The sequence below is a fragment of the Equus caballus genome, chromosome 26 (assembly GCF_041296265.1).
Source record: "Equus caballus isolate H_3958 breed thoroughbred chromosome 26, TB-T2T, whole genome shotgun sequence".
In the NCBI taxonomy this organism is placed as follows: Eukaryota; Metazoa; Chordata; class Mammalia; order Perissodactyla; family Equidae; genus Equus; species Equus caballus.
The window spans coordinates 47,033,426-47,060,808 of record NC_091709.1 but is presented as its reverse complement, the minus strand read 5'-3'; the positions used below and the strand labels follow the sequence as shown (position 1 = coordinate 47,060,808).

General features: G+C 55.8%; 1 protein-coding gene across 1 annotated transcript; it reads left to right on the top strand.

Annotated features, from left to right (window-relative positions):
• The first annotated feature begins 207 nt into the window (after positions 1 to 207).
• On the top strand, positions 208 to 25,072 carry LOC100056049 (integrin beta-2). The gene is made up of 16 exons (XM_014736433.3): positions 208 to 371; positions 8,564 to 8,624; positions 9,018 to 9,106; positions 10,712 to 10,892; positions 12,073 to 12,243; positions 12,528 to 12,742; positions 12,874 to 13,029; positions 14,537 to 14,632; positions 16,940 to 17,029; positions 18,049 to 18,189; positions 20,294 to 20,481; positions 20,633 to 20,877; positions 21,060 to 21,279; positions 21,793 to 21,998; positions 24,141 to 24,305; positions 24,568 to 25,072. Exons 2-15 carry the CDS (start codon positions 8,567 to 8,569, stop codon positions 24,263 to 24,265), a joined length of 2,181 nt encoding a protein of 726 aa, XP_014591919.3. The 5' UTR covers positions 208 to 371; positions 8,564 to 8,566; the 3' UTR covers positions 24,266 to 24,305; positions 24,568 to 25,072.
• Positions 25,073 to 27,383: the final 2,311 nt, after the last annotated feature.

The following is a 27,383-nucleotide window of genomic DNA, read 5'->3' as shown; positions in this document are numbered from 1 at the left end:
GCCACAGGCCTCTGCTCCCATTAGTTATTCCTCTCTTCACACGGTTGTGCTTCTCCCTGTGAAGGTGGGTGATGAATAGTGTGTCCCCTTCTCAGGTGTGTGGTTGCTCCTCTGATGTCCCTCCCTCGGGAGCCATGGCGGGGGGCAGAGGGGCTGGGGCTCATGGACCACATTTGGTGCAATCAGCCACACGTAACTGCTTCCTCCGAATTGCTGGCTTACAACAGGAAGTAGTGTGCCTTCAGCATCGGCGTCTCTGGCTGGCTGGTGTCTTCCCAGACCTGCCGCAGCAGCCTGGTAAAGAGCAGAGCCGAAGCCCATCCCAGCCCAGCCGGGACGCCCCTGCCGAGGTCTCCGGGGCATCAAGCGGGGTGAGTGGACAGAGGCTCCTCTGTGTCCGGGCTCGTTGTTCTCAAGGGGAAGAGTTCAGCCCTGCAGCTCTTCCCCCAGGGAGTGGCTGCTGCCTCTCCCAAGGGAAGCAGCTCCAAGTGGCCCGGCCATGAAGGGGGCCCTGGTGGCCCTGGTCCATGTCACCTGCCCTCGGATTGTCCACTCCAGGCCTCCTTTTACCGAGGTCTAGCGAGGGGAAGTGCTGTGCTTACCGTGGGCAGAACCACGCAGAGCCCTGGGTGCCTTTGTAACAGAAGGGGATGGGACCCATCATGGTGGGAGGACATGGCACAGACCCCAGACCTTGGCTCCTGGGTCTGGGGTATGCTGACAAGCCACAGACAGTTGCTGAGCTGGTGATGTGGGGGCTTCGAGGGCCCACAGAGCCAGGAGGAGGCTGCAGGTGCCAGAAGGGACCCCCTGGCTGGTGGGTGCAGGGCCGGGAGTGGCCAGGGCTGTGCAGGATGGCTCCTGGGGCCTCCCCAGCTGCACCTTCCTCTTCCTTTCTGGGTCAGTCCCTTCCTGTCTTCATGCCCCCAAGGTCAGCTGTGCTGGTCTGTCCTCCAGCAGAGTTTGTGTGTATGTGTGTGTATGAGAGCATTCAGGTGCATTTGTGTGTGGGGGGTGTGTGTGTGTGTGTGGGAGGGTGCACGGTGTATGTGAGTACGTGTTGCGTGAACGTGGACGTGGTGCATTTTCCTGATGGTGGTCTGTTGCCTCTCTTGGATTCTGGAAGGTACACCAGTTGAGTTTTAGGTGGACAGGCATTAGGTGTGTGACCTAAACCTCCCATAACCAGGCTCCCAGGGGCCTGTCTCAAGGTATTCTGGGAGTGAGGAGACTGGAGCCACAACCCTGGACCCTGGGGTCCACCTGGATCCCACTGGACACTGCTACACCCACCTCCATTCCCTGTCTCCACCTCACCCTGGCACCCAACCCCTGCCTTCTTCCATTGACCAGGGGCTGGGATCCCACACTGCTGAGCCTGGCCAGAGTCCCTGAACCCACTTGACGAGGCTGTCCCCAGAGATCCCCTTCTCTGAGGCACCTGGGACCCCAGGGTGGGAGGAGGAGGGGCAGCTGTGATGGGGGAGGGAGAGCGAGCCCTCCCTTCACCGAGGGCACAGCATCTGTGGGAATCGGCAGAGAAGAGCTGCTGAGAAACCTCTGGGAGCTCATCAGTGCCCCAGTCGGTCTATACTGAAGGGACCCCCGCTTCTACCAGCGTCTGCAGTCTGCCACTGCTGAGTCTCGAGGACCTGTCAGCGGGCACCCCACCCACACCCCTGCACACCCTGCATTCCTGTAAGAACACTGGAGTCCCTCTCCTGCATGAGGTCCCGAGACAAGGGCCGACCATGACAGTGGCCAAGCCCACAGCTCGGTACCGCATCCTGAGCAGGGCCACAGGGCCTTAGTCTGTGGATGCCTGACCTCCAGGTGACCTGGGGCGGGTGACCGAGGGCTGGGCCAGCTCAGTGGAGCCCATTTCGGGTTTCTGTGAGGTTACAGTTTCAAGTTAAAAAGCAAATTGACCTGCTGTTTGAGCCACAAAATGACTTATTCAGGACTAGCCAGAGGAAGCAGGACCTGGGATAGCATGCTCTGGGGACCACAGGCCAATGTGGAGAACAAAGTGGGGGAGCTGCTTTCATAGGGAGTGGAGGAGTTGGGAGGGGCGGCAACAAACAAAGGGTCCATTGGGGGAAACTGGGAGTCCAAGGTGTAGAGGCTTCTCATTGGCGGGATTTTACAGCCTCCCATTGGCTGGACCATTGCCAGGTGAGGAGAGAACTCTTCCCTCCTCCTGCTGGGCAGGTCGGTGGTGGACACCATCGTGGGAGATGCCAGCCCCGGTCTCTTCCTGTTTGGTGTAACTGACAATGTGACAGTGTGAGAGCGCCCGAGTCCAGTTTAATTGAGATTTCTCATCAATTTTCAGTTTTTCCCTTTCGATCAAGGCTTTTCTCCAAAAGCATCACTGACCAACAGTCAAGCTCTCTGCGCCTAGCGGTTTCTCCCTCGGTGCCTGGAAGGACCTTTCCTCCTTGGCGTGTCCCACGTTGGAGGGAAAGTGCACAGTGGTTGGAAACCATTTAGGCCACAGGAGTAACAGGGAACGTTAAGAGGAGAACACCCAGGCACTTCCCATCTCAAGTCTACGTTTCGTCAAGTTTGTAAGTGTTGAAAGCATCCCCGAGCACTGAGCTAGCATCGCCTTCTTGGCACGTCGTTTTACAGAGTAGGATTAGGAGCAATACTATAGGGGCAGTTTGCAGGACGGTTCCAAACCAGGAGCCCAGACCCGAAGGTAACCAGCTGGACAAATCAAACACGGTGGGTTGTTAGGTGACATTTGTTGCAGCCAATGTGCCTGCTCTCTCATGTTATGCAATTGTGTCTCCACTTCCCCAGAGGCGTTTATCCATGTGCAACAGGAGGTGTTTGCTATTGCACAGATGGCTCCTTGCACAGCAAGTACATAATCGAGGGCTATACAATTATCCAAAACCGCCTTGGCCAATGAGTTAGGTGAACATTGCTGAGCTGAAACCGTTTGTCTGTGGAGTCGGCCAACTCTTCCAGAGTCCGGGAGAGAATCCTGACCATTTGTTCACGGGACTCACTCTGACCCGTGGAAAAAAGCTCTTCCCATGGGGCAAAGCCAGAGTCACACAGGCCTCCTGGGAGTTCTCATTTCAGGTGCTTATAGAGGTTTCATGGGACAGACCAGTGAGAGGCCTCTGTTTGGTTATGTAGAGAATATAGGACAGTGAATACAGCAAAGCCACACTGTCTATGTATTCTCCCGTTGTCAAGGCATAAAGCATAATGGCCATTTCCAAAACTTCCACACATGCAGGTGTACCCAGGGGGTGGACGTAAGTCTCCCGCTAAGTGATAGTATCTACACACCCATTTGTTGGTATAGAGGCGTTAGCTTATGTCACCAAGGCTCAGACATTATGTGGTGACACACTGAGAGTCTGCCTGAATATATGGGTATATCAAGAAATTTACAAATGGCTGGGGTTACATAGGCAGTCCCACCGAATGTTTTACACAAATATTCAAAGATTCTTCTTTTCCCCTCCCAAGCCTGGGTTAAGTTAAAGCGACGAACAAGTTTAGGTGGGTTTAGGACCCTGTTTCTCTAAAATGGGCCTGTGGAACATTTTAAACAGACAATGGCATTTGGAATCCCAGTGAACTGCTCACAGGGTGAACTAAGGGGTCGTTATTGTCTTGGGCAGACCGAGGTTTCTGGTGGCCAATCCAGCAGCCAAGCAGGTTTCCCCCTTTCGCAAGGAATTGGGAAATGCAGGCAAGAGCCTTGTCCTTCCAGGAAAGAGAAGGAGAAAATAAAGTCAGAAACACAGTGGGAAGAGTGTGTGCAGGCCTGGTCCCGTCATCCTGGGAACGCTGTCTGCCCGGATGTCGGCTGCTCGTCTTCCTGGTCCATTTGACTTGGAGGTCTCCAGTGTTTGTACAGGACTAGGTGTCAGGTGGAGCCTCCCTTAGCTGTGAGATGTGCACCCAAGGCTCGAGTCCCTGAGGTTTGGCTGCCATCTGGGTAGTGAGGAGCGCCTAGTATAGTCCCTTCCAAGGAGCTTTCAAGGGCAGGAAAATTGGAAACATCAGTTTGGAGGATCACAGCCAGACATGTAAGGAAACCGGCAGAATTTAGGATCCAGTCCAGCTTACAGGTATACAACTAAACCTTAAAGACAATTAATGGGACTACAATTTAATATCTACAAAGGCCCAAACATAATTTCTCTGGCCACAATTACTCCCATTTTTATTATCATAGTAAAATTAATTTTTTATATTAAACATGGCCTCATTATTTATATAAATGCACTAAGAATAGTGCCTGACCCTATAATCTGTTTTTTTTTTTTTTAAGATTGCTTTGCTGGAACCTTGTAAGCAAGCTACTAGGCTGATTTTTTCAACAGTTCCCCATCTCTGGATCTGTGTACGTCTCTCTTGCACATGATAATCTAGTCAAAGACCTGGAAATATTAGCCAGCATTTCCTGTTGTGTCCTGTCTTGAGGAGAAACAATTCTCACTGAATTTATGCCAATACTTATATTGTCATGAAAAGAATATCTAAGAGTTTCTGAATTCTGGAGGGGTCAGGCAGGGAGGAAAAGATAAATGTTTCAGCCTTTGTTGTGAAGACACACTGTACCCAATTGCTGTAAGTTATAGCTAGCTTAGAGGAGAGGAGGAAAAGGGGTCCTTTACATCTGGGAAACAAAATGTTAAAGCAACCAGTATGCCATTAGAGTTTTAGAAATTCTTGCCCAGTTCACTGTTAGGATCTTGAAACTATCAAAAGTCTGTATTCCAGAGTACTTGTCAAAGTCGTTTTCCTGAATCTCTTTGGAGATGAAATATATTTGAAAAGGCATCAGGATAGAAAAAAAGCTGTCTATAACTGACAAAAGACTTCAGAAAAAAGGCAATGAGTAAGCATCAGATGAGGGTTCGTTATAATGCAATTGACCAGGAAATTTGGGTATTTTTGTGACATACATTTGTAGATAGTAGCTAGAATTACAAGTGATAACATTCTATCTATTGACCATAGAAAAGATTTCAAAGGCAAATTACAAAGGTTACATAGTTATAAGCAAAACCAAACCCCTTTAATATGAAGGCTTAGCTTTCCTAAGTAATTAAAGACCTGATAACAAAAACAGAGGGAATTATTTTGATAAAAACCAAAATCTCTGTTTTCTAGGCGTGTTACTTAAAAGGTAAAGAAGCTTTCACAATCTGTTATCAAAAACAAATAGCCCAAGAAAACTTTGTCTTTTTGACAGAGAAGAAAGCCAAATTGTAATTTTGCATCAACTTATTTTTGATATGAAAACTCATTCATTCCGATCTTAGCCAGTACTGACCATGCGTAAAACTCTTCTCCCAAGATTCCTTCCCATAAAGCTTCTACAACTTTCTTCCTACATTCAGATTTTGTCCTTTGTTTTCCTCTTTCCCAGCCTGAAATAACTGGCTGCTCTTTATGACGACATTATTTTCTTTTCCCTCAACGAAATGTATTTCCATTCCTCACACCTTCTTTTACCAAAGCACAGATCTGACTTTGCTTGCTTATGGAGATGTTCGGTTTATCATTATATATCTTGGGTAGAATTCTTGGCCCTTAGAAACTTTCACTAAGAAGTAAGCATTCATAAACGGCCTGTTATTCCAGCATTCTTTAGATTGGAAAATTTAGAATGGATTTCTTAATTCCTAGAAATATATTTTCTCATAGTACAATCTTTTAATGTGGCATAAGACATCTTTACTAATAGGCCTAGTTTTATCTTTAGTTTTCCTTCAATAGGAAGCCAAAAGTAGATAAACCTATGTTCGGTAATTAATGTTGTAGTATTTTATTTTGTTTGGAACACGACCCAGATATTCAATGCAGTTCCATCATTTAATTTAACTTAGCAAAACTCTAAAGTTTCAAGTTACCAAAAAGATTTTGGGAGCTATACTTTCAAGCGTACATACCATAAAACATACTTATTGCACCAAAATACTCTTACTCGTGTTCGTCTGTCTAAGTCACTTGTTCCCAACAATTATGTTTAGATTACTCACAAAAACTTCACGTGACTTTGAAGCATTCAGCTATCATCTTATCTTATCTTTTTTCTCACTGACAAAGTTTGTAACAGAGATACATGAACTTAATAAACCCAGGTAGAATGAAAGTTGCACCTCTGCATTATATTCAGCACTGATAACTCTGAAGACGTGTGTTTCAATAAACCTACAACCTTAAGCTAGCTTTTATTTAGTAAGGATTAAGCCCAGATCATGTAAATCTGAAATGCATGTGGATTAGTTTCTATTATATTTCAGTCTTATAAGCACTTTTGTACTATCGAGCCTATTAAATAGAGGTCTTTGACAAACCACTTTTAGCAATACCATCCAGAGGTGGAGAAATAGCACCTCTCTATAACGTGCATACGTAGACACACGTAACCTACAGGCAGGCGCAGAGCGGGATCTCATAGCCTTCACTTAAAACAGTTTTAGCCACGTACAAAGCTCAAAGGAATAGTTGGATCCAAATTGTTCTTCTGACAGATGGACTAAGTTAAGGTTACTTGTTCGGATGGCCAAAGACATCTGCTAATGACTTTTATTTGCATGCTGTAAGGATCCTTTCAGGGCTGTTTCTGGGGTCACTTTGTCTTTTAGAAACTCCTGCGTACCAATCAAAGAAGGCATTCCATTGTCTCCCTAGAGGTTCAGAATCCTCTCCTTCAAGGGTGCTGCCTAAGATGGACTTAGATCAAATGACATTTCCCCAGGAAAACCATTACAATGCCCGGGCACACTGAGAACCCTCAACTCTAGGCGCTCTCCCCAGGGTGCTGGGCAATCTCTTGGTGATGTCAGGGGACGCCCACCAGGTGGGCCAAAACCAGGATGTTGACTATCATCACTGTCCATTTTTCTTTCCACGAACTGGATTTCAGACAGGAGTGTTGATTTTCTCATCATCTCACCCCAGACCCTGCCTGACTGGGGAGCTGAGGCCCCGATCACGGGCCTCTGCTGACCCCCCATGGAATGGAAGCAAGCAGCTGGGCAGGAGCAGGGAGCCTGAGTCTCAGGGGGCCCTGTGATCTTGAGACCCTGCTGGTCCCAGCAATGCTGGCTGCCCCTCACCTGCCCTGGGCGCTAGGACCAGGCCTCGACTTCCCACATGGTCTTCACACAAAGTCAGCCTTGCGGGAGCTGGTGTTCAGCCACAGCCAGAGCCCCACCAGGCTGGGCCAGGGGCCAGAAGACGAGGGCCGGGCTGCTCTGTGTGCCTCAGGCCAGGAAAGAGCCCCTGCAGCCCCCCTTTCTCCAGGGCCTTCTCCTAGCAGGGCAGCCTGTCGGTGGAGTGGGAGTCCTTGGCAGGACTGGTGGTTTCCAGTCACTTCCGCCATTGGGGAGTGGGCATCGTGGTGACATGGCAGGCACAGTTGTGGTGAGGCAGCCAAGTCCTGGAGCTGCCCATCCTGTGACCGGGCAGGCCTCCCTGTTGGCCCAGAGTTACCTCCTCTGAAGCCTGAGGGTGTCCAGGCCGCCCACCCTCCCAGCAGTCAAGTAGCAGGGCCTGGGGAGTCAAGGAGCCAGCAGGCCCTGGCTTCTGCATGAGCCTTCGCGTGGGTCCCCTGCTCAGCACAGATGTCCACACGTGCCTCAGCTCTGAGAGGGACGACATGTGGGCTCGGGAGGGAGTGTGAGGCCCCCACCACAAGGCTCTGATGCGGGGAGTTGAGAAACTGGTACAGAAGTTCCCTCGATGCCCCCGGAATATGTGGATCAGGAAACCAGGGCTCTGCCCACACACCTGGGCTCCAAGGTGTTAAAAACCCCTCTCAGGGCTGGCCTGGTGGCCGAGTGATTAAGTTCAGGTGCTCTGCTTCAGCAGCCCAGGTTCGCAGGTTTGGATCCCAGGCACGGACGTACACACCACTCACCAAGCCACGCTGTGGCGGCATTGCACATACAGTAGAGGAAGATTGGCATGGATTTTAGCTCAGCAACAATCTTCCTCAAGCAAAAAGAGGAAGATCGGCAACAGATGTTAGCTCAGGGACAATCTTCCTCAGCAGAAAACAAGAACAAAAACAAAAAAACATCTCTAGCAGCTTTCCCTGGACCTGGGGCACCTATCTTAGGATCTTTACTAGTCAGGCTTCTCCAGAGAAACAGAACCAATAAGACGTGTGTGTGTGTGTGCGTGTGTGTGCACGAGTTTGTGATGTGTGTGGGAGTGTGGTGCGTGTGTATGTGTCTGGTGTATGCATGTTTGTGGGATCTGTGTGTGCAGTGTGCATGTATGAGCACACACGTGTGTCACTGGCAGGAGGCCCACTCCCTGCTCCTCCCTGGAGGCCTGTGGGCTCGGCAGGCATGAGTTGTGCGCCCACGCTGCCCCGCAGCCCTGGTGCAGGGCTGTCAGAGACACTGACCCGTGCCGGCCTCACCCGGTGCTGAACGCCCCCTGGCAGCAGGGACAGCGCCCTCCCGGCTCTGCGTCTCCAGGCTGCCGTGGAGGAGTTCAGCACCATGGACGATCCGTCCAAAAAGCCTGGGGTCCGAGGCCCTGTCACCAAGACCCCTTCCCTCCACAGGACATGCTGCGCCAGCGCTCCCTGCTGCTCACCCTGCTGGGTCTGCTCTCCCTCGGGTCCGGTGAGTTCTGAAGAACATTCGGGTCTGAAGAAAGGGGCCTGCCCTCCCATTCTCCTGAGGATCCTTTCTGATCCTGGGGGCAGATTAGGAAACACTGTGCCTCGGGCGCCGGTCCCAGATGCAGGCCTGTCTCCCCACACTCTGCCCCTCTGTGTGGGGCTGACGTGGAGGCCTCCACAGGGAGCAGCCTGGAGGGGACATGCTCCCTGGCTTCCTCCCATCCTTCCTTGTCCTGATGCTGACTCTCCTTCTCCACCCACCCTGCATGCGGGCCTCAATGTCCATTCACCCCCCATCCATGTCTCAGGCCCCCCAGTGCCTGCAGGCTCTCTGCGTGGGGAGGGCCAGTGCTGTAGGCCACGGCTCACAGGGCCCGTCTTGTCTCACTCCCAGCCCTCTCCCAGGAATGCATCGGATACAAGGTCAGCACCTGCCGGGACTGCATCAAGTCAGGGCCTGGCTGCACCTGGTGTCAGAAGCTGGTAAGAGCCAGGGTGGATGGCATCAGCTAGCCCAGGGTCCTCACACTTGGCCTGCCCTTCCCACCTTCCCACCTCCTGGACTGGACCCCTGTTCTCTGCCTCTGGAACGAGGTTTTTCCTTACCCCCATCAATCTCTCTCTCTCTCCAGCATGGACGCACGGATTTCTATTTTATTTGCTAGTGTATAATCTGTCACTAGCATCTTGTCACTTTCATGCTCAAATTGTTCCAGACTTGGCCACAGGGAGGCCTCCAGACTGGTGCTGGGGCCTGTTGGCACACCCCATCATAATTTGGCGGGCACTCTCTTACTCTCTGCAATAGTGGGATGCACCAGGCCCGTCAGCACATTCCTGTCCCCAGCCATGGAATCAGACATTTCCCTGAGGGCTCCTGGTTCTCCTTGCTGAGAAGCCTGGCTCCCAACATCCGCATACATTTCCTCATGTTCAAACCCACACCCACAAAGTGGTTTCAGAGTCCAGAGCCGCTGGATGCCAGGAGTGGGTGCGGTCTGTGTCCTCTCTCCTTTGATGGGGGTTCATCAAGCCCGGGGTGGAAATGTCGGGTTGGAGTCCTCACTCCCCTGCGTGAGCTCATCACATTCATCTGAAACACGGTGGCTCGTTTGTTTCTCTGTGACTACAGTGTAGGGTCGTCCTTCTCCATTCCGCTGACTTAGTTTTGTTTCTTGAGCACGTACAGCACTCACAGGGTTCCAAAGTGAAGACAAGCAGAGGCAGCTCAGGAAGTGCGCCCCCTCTCCCGGCGCCTCGCGGGCCCCACTTCCCCGGCACCGGCACCGGCACCGAGCTAGCCTCGCGTGTCTGCGCTGCTCTTCCTGAGTCCCCGTCTGTGAAAGGAAGCAGAGATGTAGCTGTGCCTTTCAGCCACCATAGTGTTAGCTCGCCCTCCCTGGGACACAGCAGCCTTTGGCCAGGAGGGGGCCCCTTCTCTGTCCCTGCCACGTCAGAATCCGGGGGCCTCCATGGGGGCAGAGGGGTCACAAGGAAAGCGCCCCGGACCCAGGACCCCCATGCTCCTCTCTGGGCCAGCTCCCTCTGAACTGCCAGGAGCTTGGCCCAGAGCCCTGGCCTGTGATCCAGGATTCCTGGGGGCCCCAGGGTACCTCGGGGCTACCACGCAGGCTGAGAGGGGACGCACAGGTTCCCTTGGGGGAGAGAACTGCTCCCTCCAACAAAGGTTCTGCTGATGAAGGGCTTGAAAAGTGCAGGCCAGATGCCAGGTGATGCCCAGGCTGATCCAGGCTCGGGGGCCAGCTGAGGGTTCCATCCCCTCTGGCGGTCAGCCTGGGGCTGCAGATGTTGCTTCTTGAGTCGTTCCTGCTGCTGGAGGCTGTGGGGAGGAACCTGCCCTCTCCCAAGGCTCTGCTGTGATCTGGGAGCCCTCATGGGGGCAGGTCCCCCTCCTGGGAGGCAGGGTTCATCCTGGCTGGCTGTCCAGCGTCCAGGCCCGTCTCCCACAGGGAGCTCTGTCTTGAGTCCTGGGTGCAAATGAGGAGGCTCAGCCTCACTCAGCACCCACAGTGGGCCCCTGGTATTTTCTCTGTGCTCCTCCTGACCCCTGACTCCCTCTGGCCCCAGAACTTCACCCGTCAAGGGGAGCCCGACTCCCATCGCTGTGACACACGGGAGCAGTTGCTACAGAAGGGCTGTGTAGCTGACGACATCATGGACCCCAGGAGCATTGCCGAGACCCAGCAGGACCAGAAGGGAGGCCAGAAGCAGCTGTCCCCACAGAAAGTGACCGTCTACCTGAGACCAGGTAGGCTTGGCCTCGGCTGGGGGTGAGCCGGCACCTGTGTGTCCGTTGTTCCGGGTGGGGGTCCAGCCAGGAGCACAGCCCTGCTCTGGGGCGCCAGGGATAACCGATGGGCATGTGTCCATGTGTCCAGGTCAGACAGCAAGGTAGGCCAGGTGAGGCCCAGGACTGCTGGGAACCTCGAGACCAAAGTCTGAGCTCCCCCACGGCCCTCTCCTCTCCGACCCAGGAGGATGCCGCCATACCCGCTGTCCTGGCTGGGTGCCTGGTCTCTCTTTTTCCTTATGTTCTCTGTGTCCTTCTTTAAAAGGGAGAACAAACCATGTGGAAAACACTATTCCACCCCCTCTCAGAAGGCCAGGTACTCTTGGCAGAGTAAAGGCTCTGAGAAGTCCTCCAGCCAAGCAAGCTGCGTAATTGTTTAAATCCGCATTGCCCCAACTGGCTTGACCACAGAAGCCTGCTTCAGGACACAGCTCCCTGTGAGGGCTCCCAGAAACACCCTTCAGGAAGGCACGTGTGGGAAGCAAGCAGCACAATGTGGTTGCCTGGCTTGATCAGCACTGGGCTGGGCCTCCCACAGCCGGGCCTGCCCTGCAACACCGTCCCGTGAAGGGCAGCCCAGGGGGAACTGAAGGCTGGAGGGTGGGCCCAGCAGGAGGGCCTGGATTCGCCCCTCCCTCCCTGGCTCGTCCATCTTCTTGTCACCTGTCTACTGACCACCTACTCTGTGCCAGGCCCCGTCCTGGGGCTGGGACATGGGCCATTTGTACTGACACAGGAACAGGTAACCACATGACTGCAGGTTGTGATTCAAATGATAACAACCAGAAAGCGAGGGGAGGCGGGGAGAACGGGGGCCCTTTGGCGCCAAGGCCAGGGGAGGCCTCTCTGGGACAGGTCGATTTGCTTGGTGGCTGCTGAGGGAGACGGGCTTGCGGGTAGATCCAGGTAGACGTGAATGTCAACCATGCCTCATAAGCCAGGAATACACCTTGATGGAAGTACGTCCCCACCTTCTTCTACTTGGGAAAGGGTTCTCGATCAGATGTTCAGATCTAACTGGGCGCCCTGTGTCTTACCCGCAGGCCTCGGAGAATGCGGGAGCCATGAGGACTTCGGGACCTGTGGAGGGGTGTCCGTGCCCCCAGACACCCTCACTCTCTGCCCTCTCTGCCGGCAGGTCAGGCAGCAGCATTCAACGTGAACTTCCAGCGGGCCGAGGGCTACCCCATCGACCTGTACTACCTCACGGACCAGTCCAACCCCCTGCTCAATGACCTCATCCACGTCAAGAAGCTGGCAGGCAACCTAGTGCAGGCCCTTAAGGGAATCACCGAGTCAGGCCACATCGGTGAGGCCAAGCTCCTCAGTCCCGCCCACAATCCCTGCCACCCTGCTACCCACACCTCCACCCCCTCACGTCCCAGGGGCGGGCGCTGGGAACTCCAGACACATTGTCCCTGGGGACATCCTCACTGGGGCCACACCTGCTCACACACACCCCACAAGCCATCCTGCTTTCTCCCATGGCTGGCTCAAGGTAGGGAAACCGAGGTTCTGCCCTTGGTGGCCCCCACAAGGCTCATGGGCACCCCCCACCAGAAGCCTCTCCCACTCATCCTGCCCCCGCCTCAGGCTTAGGGTCCCTCGTCAACACGCACCCTGAGAAGATGCAGAACCCGTGCCCCGACCAGGAGAAGGCGTGCCAGCCCCCACTCGCCTTCAGGCACGTGGTGAAGCTCACCGACTCCAACCAGTTCCAGACAGAGGTCGGGAAGCAGCTGATTTCTGGACACCGGGATGCCCCCCAGGACGGGCTACACGCCCTGATGCAAGTGGCTGCATGCCCGGTATGGCCCCGGCCGCCTTGGTCCCCATGCTGAGCTCAATCCCCATGCCAAGCTGCACCTCTTCTCATCTGCTCCTTGTGGGGGCCCCATGGGGGAAACGGAGGAAGGTAACCCCGCTGTCTTCTGCTCAGGAGGAAATCGGCTGGCGCAATGTCACGCGGCTGCTGGTGTTCGCCACGGACAATGGCCTCCCTTTTGCGGGCTCCGGGAAGCTAGGCACCATCCTGACCCCCAATGGCAGTCGCTGCCACCTGGAGGACACCACGTACAAACGCAGCAACGAATTCGTGAGTGCCACATCCCTGGTGTCCTGGGAGGGAGTGGACACAGCACAGGGGGAAACGGGCCATGGGGGGAATCCCGGGGCTGTCTGTGGCTCTGCCCCGGGGAGCCGGGAGGCCAGGGTCCTTACAGCCACCTTGCTATAATCCGGGGCTCCCTCCTTCGATCTAAACAGCAGATCTGTGTGGGAACCGGCGGAGCCCCCAGCGGGGCAGTGTTAGGTCTCTCAAGCCCCACGTGGGCTGGCCGCCCGCTGAGCCGCCCACCCTCCTCAGACTGGACACAGGCCCTGTGGACGCTGGCTGGAGCCGCTCCCCTGCTCTGGGCCTGTGAAGTAGCCGCTGCCCCCAGGCTGCAGCCCGGGCCTCCCCTGCCCTCCCCAAACTCACCATGGGCTTGGGGTCCCCACCCCTGGGGCATCACCCTGCCCTCTCAACCCCGTCTCATCTCCGAGATTCCCCAGGCACAGGGGCCGGGATGGAGGCACCCCCGGGTCCTCCACCTCCCCCAGCTCCCTCCTATGTGGTGCCTCCCAGCCGGCAGAGGGAGCACAGTTGGGAGTCCAGGGGTGAGGGGAGGTGCCAAGGGCTGGGGGCGAGGACAGGCTTGTTGTGCTGGGGTCTCCTCCCCTGGGCAGAGGCGCTGTATTAATGGCACCGGGCAGGCACACACCACCTGTCACGGGAGTTTGCCCTCCCCCCTGTGAAATGATGTCTGCATCCTGGAATTGTAAACTGTGGGGGCCGCAAAGGACTTTAGAGATAGGACCCCTCAGGGGTTCTCACCCGGAGCCCACAGACTCTTGGGGTGTGGGTGGATAACAGGAGGGATCTATGACCTGGACAGGAAATGTGACACCTGAGGTTCTGGTGAACCTCTGCCTGCAGTCGAGCGTGTGCTTCCAATAGGAAAATAGAGTGGGTGCTGGGGCCGTATCTGAGGTCTGCCCCCAGTAGGAGGAGGGGTATCTGCCCAGCACCCCTCAAGTGGGGACACCTCACAGTCTGTTTACTGTCCTCTCCACCTGGACGTCTGGGAGCGGTTCCTGGCCGCTCGATCTCCCTTTCAGTGCAGCGATCAAGAAGCACAACACTACCTCTAATACTTTCCTGTTTATTTGTTTATTTCTTGCTGTGGAAGATTGGCCCTGAGCTAACATCTGGCCCATCTTCCTCTATTTTGTGTGTGGGAGACCAGCACTGTATGGCTTGATGAGTGGTGTGTGGGTCCCCACCCATGATCCGAACCCGTGAACCCAGGGCGGCTGAAGCAGACCACGTGGACTTAACCACTGTGTAACCAGACAGGCCCCTCTAATACTTTCTTAACTGTACTTCAGTCTCGTCGGTTTCCCTTATAATCTCATTGTTTTATGCACTGGGAACATCATTCGAATGGCCCTATGGGTGGCACTGGGCCTTGGGCAGTTGCTGCTGTCGGGCAGTAGTGGATCAGTAGCCTTGATGGCTTGTCCCCAACCTCCGGGGCCATCTGACCTGTGTCTCCTCTCAGGACCACCCATCGGTGCGCCAGCTGGCCCATAAACTGGCTGAAAACCACATCCGGCTCATCTTTGCTGTGACCGAGAGAATGGTGAAAACCTATGAGGTAAGTGGAGTCGGGGTCTTGAGCAACATGGGGGAGAGGGCATTTCAGCTGAATGAGGATGAAACCCAACGTTGCCACAGGCTGAGCTCTGCTTCCACAGTCTGGGCGCTGGGCAGTGGGTCCACCACCTGGGCCACCACGGGTTTCGGGAGTGAACAATGCAGAGGAGGAGCCCGAGGCCTCTTTGGGCCACGTGACCTTTACGTGGGAATAAAAGAAGGAACGTTTCTGTCCGTGACATTCAGTGTTAGCCAGGATCTTTCTGCTTTTGCCGCAACACAGCACGTCCTTCGGGTCAGCAGAAGCCGCTGTGCGCTTTAGGGCAACTTTCTCCTCTTACATCCTGTGCGTCTGAGTGCGACGCTCCTCATGATGCCCAAGGTCACACAGGAGGGCTCCCAGCCTTAAGCGGATATTGGTGCGCTTCTCGAGCAGCACACCCACATCACAGGAGCCCTGGGCCCTGCAGCAGCTGTCTCCCTGCGGAAACCAACACTTTTACAGCAGACACTTCCTCCTTCTCTGCCTCAGGGGCCCGGCTCTGTCCCGATGTACCGAATCACTGTTCTTACCAAATTCTTCTGTAGTGTGAAACTCGGGAGGGGAACGTTCTGTTCCTAGGGCGGTGTCGCCTCCCTCCTTCCTTCTCTTCAGTAACTCTTGTGTTGGTGTGAGATGTGCTGTGTTTGCGTGTTTTCGCTTGCTGCAGTGTGGCGTGCCGGTCTCCTGTTTGCTCTGATGGGCTGTGAGTCTCCGGGCCCTCACTCTCCCTAAGTCCTGTGCACCTCTCTGCTGCAGGCTGGGGGCTGCTGCTGCCGCTGCCCATGGGGCGGGGGGCGCTTGGTGAGGGCCAATGGTGAGACCAGGGGTTCCCCCTGTTGATTTTCCCACCCTCCAGAGTGGGGACAAGACACTGTGCGGGGACACAGAGGAGGAGGCGGAGGCCGGTGTCTGGGAGAACCCCTTGGGTGGGCAGTGGGAGCTTGCCAGGCCCCGGGGACAGTGGCTCCACTCAGCCCCTGCTGGGTGCAGCAGGCAGAAAGACCACCCGCCCACGTTAGTTTCATGAGCACAAGCAGGTGAGGGCTTCACAGCCACTGTGTCCTCGGCTCTATTACAGGACATGGCGGTCCCCTCCTCCCCGGATCATAGGTCCCAGTAATTTGCTATCAGCAGCAGGATTTGTGTTCCAGAAGACGGTATGGTGCTGGGGTGGAAGCTGCAGACAGGAGACTTGAACCCCAAACCCTGCCCCCGTTAGCGCAGATGGACGGTGTCCTGGGCAGGTCACAGGCTTTTCTGAGCCTTAGTTCCCTGACTTCCACTCACGGGGCTCCTGGGAGATGGGAGTCAAGGAGACCCATAGCCTGTAGGGACAGCAGACAGTAGACCCTCCTTGGAATGGGTATCTGCACCGAGTGGAGAGCAGATGGACAGGACAGGACGTGGAGGAGCCCAGCCTCCCCGAGTCACAGGGCCTGTCCCCAGGCTGGGACCAAGGGGAGTGGGCAGTGAAGGCTGCAGGGGACTGGTGGCCAGGCTGTGACCGTCCCCATGAGCTCTATGGGGGCAACTGGGCCCCCTTCAGGGGAGTCACGGAAGGACTTTGGGGCAGGACAGCACCCGACCATCAGCTCCATAAGACAAAGTAACGCTGCAGTCTTTTGGAAAAGATGGCGTGACCCTTGAGCTCAGCTAAGGCAGGTGTGGGGGAGAATGGGCACAATTGTTCCCGCAGGCTGCCCCAGGCCTGTCTGCATTGCAGGTGCTCCGGCCTGCCCACCCGCGGCATCCCTGGACCACTGGCCCTGGCCTGCCAGAGCCGATTGTCCCGTTGCTGCTTAGCACGGTCGTTACTGAAATTCAGTTATATCAACTGCTTGAAGCGCTCAGAGCTTCTCCGTTCCTGACAGCTTTGGCACATTTTTTGATTACCTATGCCCCAGGGTGGTTTGTGCCTCTCACCTCTCCATGGTGGGGACACTGTTGAACGGTGTCGAGGCACATCTTCCCAGCTCTGCCTTCAGTGAGGTCACTGCTCGAAATACACGAAGGTGGAGTATTTAACCAAGGAAATGAGCAAACCCTGCAACTCAGGGCTTTCTTCCTCCCAAGAACTGGTTGTTAAGCATTACCAGCACACCACTGACCTCGTGCTCACTTAACTAAACACAGTCAGAGGTCTGGTGGGGGCTGTGTGAGCCACGTGCAAGCAGAAGGAAACCCCCCGGGGCGCTACAAACTGAGGGGAAGCTCAGCTTTCTGTGGCCGCGGATCCAGCCATGACCACCTGGTCTTCCCTGGCAGAAGCTCACTGAGATCATCCCCAAGTCTGCAGTCGGGACGCTGTCGGAAGACTCCAGCAACGTTGTCCAGCTCATTAAGGCCGCCTACGAAGTGAGTGCCCCGGGGGACTCGGCAGGGGCCCTGGGCGGACAGCAGAGACGCCCTCCCCGCTGCAGGTCAACAGAAGGGTGGTCTGGAGAGCAGAGCCCCTGCCTCCTGTGCCGCCCTCAGGCTTTCTGGACACACTGACCCTGGCACTTCCCGCAGGCCAGCTGTGCCCTCTCTCTGGTTGATGGCGTGGTATGTGACACCCCAGACCCTCACCTGTGCGTGCCTTCCCCGAACCACGAGCGCCAGGCCCCCTTCTAGGCCAAGGGTCCTGGTAGCCTCACCAGGCACAGCTGGGGGTCCTGGGTAAACGCTGACACCGCTGAATTAAGTTAGAGCCTGTTGAGGAAGCTCCCTGTGCTTCTGCACCCACTCAGAGCCCCCAGCCCCAAAGCAGGCCTCCTGGCCTCCAGCCGCTGCGTGGGGGGTTTCCGTCTCTGCTCGATGGTGCCACCATCATTGGCTCCTTCACCTCTCTGTCTCTCTCTCTATATATCTCTGTCTCTCCATCTTTTGTTTTCTCTATCTCTGTCTCTCCATATCTCTCTCTTCCTCTGTCTCTTTCTGTCTCTGTCTCTGTCTCTCTGTCCCTCTCTCTCAGTCTGTCTCCCCCTCTTTCTCTATCTCTCTGTCTCTCCCTCTCTGTGTCTCTATATCTGTCTGTCTCTTTGTGTCCCTGTCACTACCTGTCTGTCTCACTCTCTCTCATTCACTTATAGTTTTTCCTGCTCCTGCTCTGTGTCAGGCACTGGGGAGCCAGTGGTGAGGGGAGAGTCAAGCCCCTCCTTGGGGTAGGGCCTATGATCTGTCTCCATGTCAGTCTCCTCGGGGGCCTGTCTTGGGGGGTGGCGTTGGTAACCCCACCACTGCATACACCGAGCACAGGACCTGGCACCTACCCAGCTCTCAGTGGGCGTGTGGGTGAAGGGAGGGAGATGACAGGTGTGCAAGCCATCGGCTGGGAAGGGCCAGGGGACAGCGGGAGGTCCTCCCTAATCGTGGCAGCTGCTCTTTGCCCACAGAAACTCTCCTCCAGAGTCTTTCTGGAGCACGGCACCCTCCCTGACACCCTGAGAGTCACCTACGACTCCTTCTGCAGTAACGGGGTGTCGAATGTGAACCAGCCCAGAGGGGACTGCGACAATGTCCGGATCGGCATCCCGGTGAGGTTCCAACCCGACCTTCTGGAAGGTTCTCTCCCAGTGATACCTAGAAGGAAGTGCACCCAGACAGACGGGCTTGCACGGGGACAAGCAAGGGGCAAGAGCCAATGTCCATCGTTGGTCCAGTTTCCTTGCTTTCAAATCCTCTCGGAGGCGGCCATGGTCGCTGAGTGAGCTGTTGTCTTCCTGTCGAGGAAGGAGTAGACAGCGCCCACACTCCTTGGCACAGGGCATCCTAGTCGTCAGCACAGACTCCCCTGGTGCAGAGGGAACCACCTCGGGGACGGCAGTGCGCCCTGGGGGCAGACGCTGGACACAGCCCATCTCGTCAAAGAAGGGCCTGCTTCCACACACTACACACTGGTTTGGGTTGGTTTCCCTGAGTTTTACGGTTTTTTTTAGGATTGGCGCCTAACATCTGTTGCCGATCTTCTTCTTTTTTGTTTTCTCCCCAAAAGCCCCCAGTACATAGTTGTATATTCTAGCTGCAGGTCCTTCTGGTTCTGCCATGTGGGATGCTGCCTCAGCATGGCCTGATGAGCGGTGCTAGGTTCACGCTCAGGATCTGAACCAGCGAAGCCCTGGGCCGCCACAGTGGAGCACGCGAACTTGACCACTCAGCCACGGGTCTGCCCCTCTGTTATGTTTTTGACATTAAACATGGCATTAAAGCATGGGCGCCACAGATGATTACAAATATGCAAAGTTATCTCCATAATAGTTTAAATTCATTATGACCAAAACAATTGATTTTTTCTGTCACTGGCTGTGAACTCATATTCAGCAAAATACTTGCTTTCGGGGCTGGCACTGTGGCCGAGTGGTTAAGATCGCGCTACTGCTGCAGGCGGCCCAGTGTTTCGTTGGTTCGAATCCTAGGCGCGGACATGGCACTGCTCATCAAACCACGCTGAGGCAGCGTCCCACATGCGACAACTAGAAGGACCCACAATGAAGAATATACAGCTATGTACCAGGGAGCTTTGGGGAGAAAAAGGGGAAAAAAATGGTGAAAAAAAAAAACTTGCTTTCATTGCATTTAAAGATTTTATTTTTCCTTCTATTCTCAAAGCTCCCCAGTACATAGTTGTATAGATTTGAGTTGTGGGTCCTTCTAGTTGTGCTCTGTGGGATGCCGCCTCAGCATGGCCTGATGCGCCGGGCGAGGTCCGCGCCCAGGAGCCGAAGTGGCGAAACCCCAGGCTGCCACAGCAGAGTGCGCGAACCCAACCACTCAGACACAGGGCCGGCCCCATCGCTGCATTTCATAATACGACATTGGAATTCCTTCAGAAACGTTACTCACTAAATGTTGCATGTGAACTTCTACCAACATACCCCCCTCATACTGGGTGATGCACACGGGAATCCATTTGATCTTGTGATTGGCTGACTGCCTCTTACACACTTTCCTGACGTCTCTGGTCCTTCGCTCAGCACCTGTGGAGGTTCACCTACAGTGACTCGGGGTCTGCTTTGCTCTTGAGACCACGCTCCCTGAGGCTCTGTGCTGGCAGCTGCTTCCAGTGTGCAGGGGAGGCGGGGACTCTGCTCTGTCGCACTTGATTCCTCTTGGCAGGATCTTGACCCTCTCATTCAGGGTCAGGACACAACTCCAGATCCAGATCCTAGGACTTCCCGTGGCATTCTGGCATCTAACAGCCAGACTTAAGGACGAAGTGTATGTCCTTTACAAAGTCACTGTAAAATCCATTTTAATGAATGTGTGATAAAGGTACTCTAAAGACCGCCCAGCCTGGAGATGGCGGTGTGTGGGCACAAGGGGCTCCACCGGGCCTGCTGCCGCCTGTTCTGACATCGCGGCCTCTGAGTTTCCAGCTCTCTCTCATTCTCTCTTCTGTCATCTCATGTCCCAAGTCCTGGGGAATCCTGGAGTGTCCGTGCTCTTCCCATCCCCACACCTCAATCCACTGCCATCTGGGGCCCCTGCAGAGGCTGGCGCCCTCCATGCCTCGGGGCCAAGGACCCCACCCTCACCACGATACCCCCAGGGCATCCGAGTCCAGACTGCTGGTTGAGGAGATGGGAGCAGGGTGACCCCAGTGTCCCAGCCTCGCCTGAGCCATGCTGTTCTCCGTGACAGATCACCTTCCAGGTGAAGGTCACAGCCACCGAGTGCGTCCAGGTGCAGTCGTTTGTCATCCGGGCCCTGGGCTTCTCGGACACGGTGACCATGCAGGTCCTGCCCCAGTGCGAGTGTCAGTGCCGCGACATGAGCCGGGACCGCAGCCTGTGCCGGGACAAGGGCTCCGTGGAGTGCGGCATCTGCAGGTGAGTCGGGCGCAGGGTGCACCCCACCCCAGGGGCAGTGAGATGTGCAGCAGCAGTTGTTTCCAGCCCAGGGCCGGGGGTCCTATAGGAAGGAGCAGCGTCCGGCACCGTCATGGGGAGGGGCCCTGACCTTGCGTCCCTCCCACCCCAGGTGTGACGCTGGCTACATTGGGAAGAACTGTGAGTGCCAGACGCAGGGCCGGAGCAGCCAGGAGCTGGAAGGAAGCTGCCGCAAGGACAGCAACTCCCTCGTCTGCTCGGGGCTGGGGGACTGCGTGTGCGGGCAGTGCATTTGCCACAAGAGTGACGTGCCCAACAAGGAGATCTTCGGGCAGTTCTGCGAGTGCGACAACGTCAACTGCGAACGCTACGACGGCCAAGTCTGTGGGGGCGAGAGTGAGTGCGAGGGGACAGACAGCAGACGTTGGGGTCAGATGGGCAGAGAGACAGACCCTCGGGGTTCTCCTTCAGCCGCACGAGAGCAGCAGCATGTCTAGGCTGTGGTTCTGGCGGGCGGATGGCCAGGTCACTGGTCTGGGGGGACGAGGGCGAGTCTGCAGCGACCCCCTGTCTTCCAGAGCGGGGAACCTGCAACTGCGGCAAGTGCCAGTGCAAGGAGGGCTTCGAGGGCTCGGCGTGCCAGTGCCCACGGTCCACTGATGGCTGCCTGAACCAGCGCGGGATAGAGTGCAGTGGTCGTGGCCGGTGCCGCTGCAACGTGTGCGAGTGCGACGATGGCTACCAGCCGCCCCTGTGCCAGGACTGCCCGGGCTGCCCGTCACCTTGTGGCAGCTACATGTGAGTGCTCAGCTCACTACAGCGTAGCTGTCACCCCAGGAGGACCAGAGCCTGGGCAAGGGGCCCTCTTCCATTTGCACCCCTGCGGCCTCCTTCAGTGCCAGGTGTCATGGGCCAATCCACCCTTCCTCACTCCCTTGGGTACCTGCCCCCCGTCCCCATCCCTGTCCCCCGGCCCGCCCCGACCACTCCTGTCCCAGCAGCACGGAAGCCCACATGGCTCCCAGTCACCTTGCAACACCAACCCTCTCACATCTCCTCATACTTCCTCCAATACACCCTCACACCTCCCCAACCCCATCACACCCCCTCTCACACCCTGACGCCTCACACCCTCTCACACCCTCTCACACCCCCTCACTTCCTTCTGCTCCCTCACCCCTCACTCCTCTCACAGCACCAGATCCTCTCACACACCTGTTCGCCCCCTCAGGTACTCTCACAGCCTCGCCCCCTCCTGCATGTGTGTGCACACCCTCTTGCACACACGCTCATGTGGTTGCTCCTCCGCAGCTCCTGTGCCGAGTGCCTGAAATTCAAGAAGGGCCCCTACGAGAAGACCTGCAGTGTGGAGTGTAAGAACCTGACGCTGCTGCAGGAAGCCCCTTCGGTGAATCGGCAATGCAAAGAGCGGGACTCGGAGGGTTGCTGGATGACGTACACCCTGCGTCAGCGGGACGGGATGCACAGCTATGACATCCACGTGGAGGATACGCGAGGTGAGACCCCGCGAGGCGGGATATGGCCGCCAGGGCTCCAGTCATGAGGCCGCCAGAGGTGGCAAGGGTCTCTGTCCACTCAGGAGGGCCGGCCGGGCAGGGTCAGGTGAGCGTCCAGGACATGGTCCTCCCACCCCCAGGCCTCTCCCTCATGGCTGTGACCTCACATTGGGGTGCTGAGGGGCAGGGATGGCTTGTCCCCTTGCAGTAGAGCTGCGCCAATCAGGGGACGGACCCAACTGCGTGCCTACGGGTACCATGCTGGTTATCTCCCCATGACGGTTGACTGAGGCTTAAAGCCTGTCAACTTTAAAAGCAAATAAAGAAAATGACTTTATCTAGGAACAGCCCAAGGCACTGCAATTTGACACATGCACACTATGCTGAACCACAGACAAATCCAGGGAAGAATGGAGGGGACTGATTTTATAGAGAGAGAAAGGGGGAGAGGGCAGGGCTGTTCTAAAGGAAAGTCATTGGGGGAAAGTAGCAATTGAGGGCAGCAATGGCTTCTCATAGGCTGAGCTGTGGCATTTCTCATTGGCTGAGCTGTTGCCTGGTTGGGAAAGAAATCTTCCGTAATAAAGTAGCTGTACTTCCTATCCAAGAAGCAAAGTTATGTCTCCTCCCGTTTGGTGTAACTGCCCATGAGTCACAAGGGTGAGAGCTCCCCCTGCAGGATTTCCAGACTCCAATTTAGTTGAGGTTTCTCTTATTCACTTCATAAGCCACAGGTCCCAAGGGCTGGTCCACTAATGGCTGCACCAGGATCACCCGTGGGTGTGAGAATCCTCCTGCTCAGAACTCAGCCCTGGGGAGGGGATCCAGGGACCCGGGAAGCCCAGGCACTGGGGTTTCCCAAACGCTGTTAGCCCGTCCGTCACCTGGATTCCAGGGCTATATGTGGCCCCGTAATGGTCGAGGACACGGAGATGCCAACCCTGTCTTCACAGGGTTCACGTTCCAAGGTGGGGGGCACCCTTCCCCAACATGTCAGAACACCAGTGCCCCAGACGGCAGGAGGATGTGGCTGGGGTCATGAGGTACAAAGATGACTGCAGGTTGGGGTGTTCCCCGAGGTCAGAGGTCAGAAGGTCTCTTGGAGGAGGAGACATTGCAGCTGAGACCAGAGAACAAGGGTGTCCAGACAGACGGGACACAGGGTGTGCAGTCGGAGGCACCCAGTGCTGGTCATTACGGGGGTCAGTGAGTCCTGGGAGGCGTTTGGGTCTCTTTTGAAACATACAAGGAACTGTTAGCAGGGTTTCAGAAGAGCAAGCCGCACAGCTGAACTGTGTTTTCAAAAGCCAGATGCAGAGCCCTGAGGGGCCGGGTGGACGCAGACCTATGAGGGGCTGCTTCGAGGTCCAGGCACTGAAGAGTGGAGATGGGTGGGGGTGGGCTGGGTTGGGGTCGTGGGGGTGGTGTGGGCAGAGCCTGCCCTTGGATGGAACATGGGGAGGGGATCAGGAGGAATGGGGACAGGTGGTGGATCCATAGGTCCCCAACAGGTAGGGAGGGTTGGGTGGGTCGAGGTTCACTGGGTGACAATGACAAAGCATGTGTGGGTCTCTGGGACTTAGTGGAAATAGACCCACGACAAGAGCGGACTAAGGGCTTTAGACAAGTAGTGCCCAGGGGTGTGTGCAGCACACGAACTCTCTGCACCCCCACCCCTTCCCATCACAGAGGCTGAGGGATCGGATCACAGGGCTGGGAGGCCTGGCCACACACCAGGGGTGGGCCAGCAGTCCACCAGGGCCCTTGCAGGACTGAGACCTGCTCCTAGCTCCCCCGCCTGGCGATGGGAACCCCAGGGGGCAGATGGGGCACAGGCCCTCCATGTGGCCTGAGCTCACGGCCTGGTCACAGCCAGTTCTCCTCCAGGCTCTGCCATGGTAGGCTGGCAACCTGGGCCTCATTTTCTCTGTAAACAAGGGACCGAATTTCATTTGAAACCACAAGGTCTGGCCTTGTCCCTAGCTCTGCCCCAATCCTGGCCATTTTGCTCACCTACCTGTCACCATGAGTCCAGCAGTTGGACCCTGAGCACTGCAGCGACCTGGGACGGGGCACACATGGGGCTGAGTGAGCCGGGGAGGGCCTGACGCTTGGTATGCGTGTGCTTCCTCCTTACCCCAGAGTGCGTGGAGAGCCCCAACATCGCTGCCATCGTCGGGGGCACTGTGGGGGGAGTTGTGCTCATTGGCCTCCTCCTGCTGATCATTGGGATATCCCTGATCTACCTGAGCAAGTTGAGGAAGTAGCCGTTTCAAGACGGAGCAGCTCAAGTCCCAGTAGGACAAAGTGAGTGGCCGTCCCCAGGGGCGAAGTAACTGGTCCCATCCAGAGGGGCGCATCTTCCCAGCCATGGGTAACCTCTCCCCCAGGAGGCGGTGGACATCAACTCAAGGCTGCATACCTGTCCCCCTCCCCACCCTGGAGCTCATCCTCAGAGCACATGCTGCTGAGGGCAAGCTCTGCCAATGGGGCCAGACCCGAGGGAAGGTGACCCCGCTCCCAGCTCCTCCTCCCCTGCACTGACAGTCATGTTTGCTTTTCTCACCAGGACGATGCCCTTTTCAAGAGCACCACCATGACAGTCATGAACCCTAAGTTTGCTGAGAGTTAGGATGCTTGGTGAACAAGGCCACCTGAACCACTCAGATGGGACCACCCCACACCACACCCCTCCATCAGGCCGGATGTGACCTGCCTCCTGACGTGGCTTATGACACTTTGACAGTTTCATCCATTAACCAAAAATCCACTATGCTTTTCTCTGCCCTCAAATGACTGATATGGCCAGGTGAATACATGGACTCATAAGAAGGGACAGCCTCCCCTCCTGATACGTACGACCTTTTCAGAGAGACTTCAAAAAGGAATTGCTTGAGTCTTATAAGGTTAAATATGTGTTTTCCTGTGTGAAAATCAGGACGGTGTCTGATTAAAGGTGGTGCAATTTTATTTCTATTTGAACCTATCACGGTGTAAGATTACATCCCATTGTTTATAGTGTTCCTCAATCAAGTGTATAGAAAAAGATCAATAAAACTCTCATGGAAGCTGTCCACGGAGTCTGGGCTCTGCCCCCTCCCCACGCTCTACACACTCGCAGGGTCAACTGCGGATGCTGGTTCGGGCTCTCCTCTCTCCTTCCTCCTCTGTTGGCTGTGCGTCATAGCCCTCTCTGGCCCAGTCCCTGCCCCTGCTCCTTGGCAGTTGTCACAAGATATGGGGCAGCCCCAAGAAGGGGGGCCCACTGTGGAGCGGGAACAGGGCAGAGGCAAGCTGGGAAACGGGCGCCTCTCCCGCCGTCTACACAGCTCTTGGGGGAATGGGGCAGTGGAACACAAGCCAAGCAAGAGTTTTAAAGTGTGCTCCTCATGGGCTGTCTCATCGGGTGACCTGGAAGTCACGGTTGATCCAGGGCCACACGGCCGAGGGAACCAGCCCGTGTCTCGTGTAACGATGGTATGTTACGGTATCCAAGTGTGATAATCCAGACTCACGAGGACCCACCATTGGGACCGTCTCAGCAGGCATGGTGTGCGCCAGGGCCAGGGGTGGTCAGTGAGAGCCCTGCAGGGTGAGGAGGTCCTGAGGAACCCAGGGAAAGGCTGGATTCCAATATTTCAACATCCTCGGCACCCACCACAGCGCTCGCTCTTTCCCTCGTCTCCATATCACACAGACTGAGCGAGGAGGGGAGAGGTAGACGCAGGGCGCAAGTTTGGGCGTCTTGTTCATGTAAGGAAACACACTTCCAGATGATGTTTGCCCTTATTTCTCCCTAAAAGTCTTAAATTCTTTATTAACAGCCCAGCATGACTCTTGATTAGGAAGCATCCGTTCCTTCAGAAAGCACTCATGGAGTGCAGACCTGCTCCCTGCCACTCACTGTGAAGCAGACCCGGACAGAAACAGACCCGTCCCTGCCCTCCGGGAGGGACACAGAGGGACCCCTCGGCCAGTGTGAAATCGTAACTGATACGAGTTGGGAAGGAAAAGCACGTGGCACAGAACTTAGAGCAAAGTTCAAAGAAACAAAACTGAGTACCTTGCCCACGACAATTCCACAGCTCATAAGCCTCACGCTGGATGTCCCTTCTGCCCTCCTCCTTCCAGAGAGAGGAAGCTCTTTCTGTCCCACACGGGGGGGCCGACCTCAGCCTGTGGGGCTCCCGCCTGGCCCAGCTCCCAGATGCTCCACCATCACCACCCTTTCCTCCCTCACTACGTGTCTCAGGGGGCTCAGTGCCTCTCCTCATCCCACCTAAGGCCAAGAGTCATCCTCTTCCCGGGCCTCATGCCTGTCCCTCGCCAAGCCGCAGTGTGGCCAGGGCCCACGTGCACGCTCCCGCCTTGGGCCCATCACGCTGCAGGCACCTAGCATCACTCCTTCCTCACTCCCGGGACTCGCCCGACTCCTAAACAAGCGTATTCGAAACAGCACGGCCAAAGGGCAACCTTTTACCCTATCATGGTGCCACAGCCTCCATGCCTGGGAAGAGAATCAGGCTGTAATTGTCTATCCACAGTGTGGAAACCCGACTGAACAAAATGGAACGGCTCTCAGACAGTGTTGGGTGTGGGCCATCCTCGTTCCTACCCTGTAAATGGTGGTGGCTCTGCATGTTCCTAGTCTCGACCCTTCCCTCTATAACCCCCTGGCAGACGAGCCCATCCTCACACGTGGTCTGCCTGCCATAGGTTCCCACTCCAGTCCCAAGCCCCTGCAGACACCTCCACGTGGTGTCACACGGGCATGTCCGAGGCAAGTCCAGCATCTTCCCCCGAACTGCTCTCCTTCCTTTGGGTCCCCTCAGTGGGTGCCCTCCAGTCCCTTTCCTATGCATCCATGTCTACACAGATACTCAGTGGAATCACAGTTCCCTTTCTTACAGCCGCGGGTGGGATTCTCTCATGATGCTCTGCACGCCCTCCGGCCCTAAACCTCCAGTCTTAGTGCCTCCCTCACTGTTTAACCACTCAGGCCTGTCGACCAAAAACACACCCTCCAGCTTCCTGATTTAAAGACAGGTTGGGAGACTCAAGTAGGACCAAAATCTTACACCATATATCTAAGTAACCCAACGTTGGCCTTTGGAATCTTTCAGTGAACTAACCTTTAGTGGGTTTTGTTTTATCTGTTTTTAATGAAACCTGCATCGTGTACCATCAGTGTGTTTCAGCAGTTTCTCGTCACCAGGTCAGTCACGCGTCCACAAGACCTGTCCGGGAACTGGGACGCTGCTGACCCCACAGATCAGGTGGGACCTAACCCTCCCTCTACCTCCTGCGGGGGCATCTCAGAGCGGGGGAGCGAGGGTTGCTTTCAGGGGTTTGTGTGCTAAACCACACTGAGCTGGGCCACAGCAA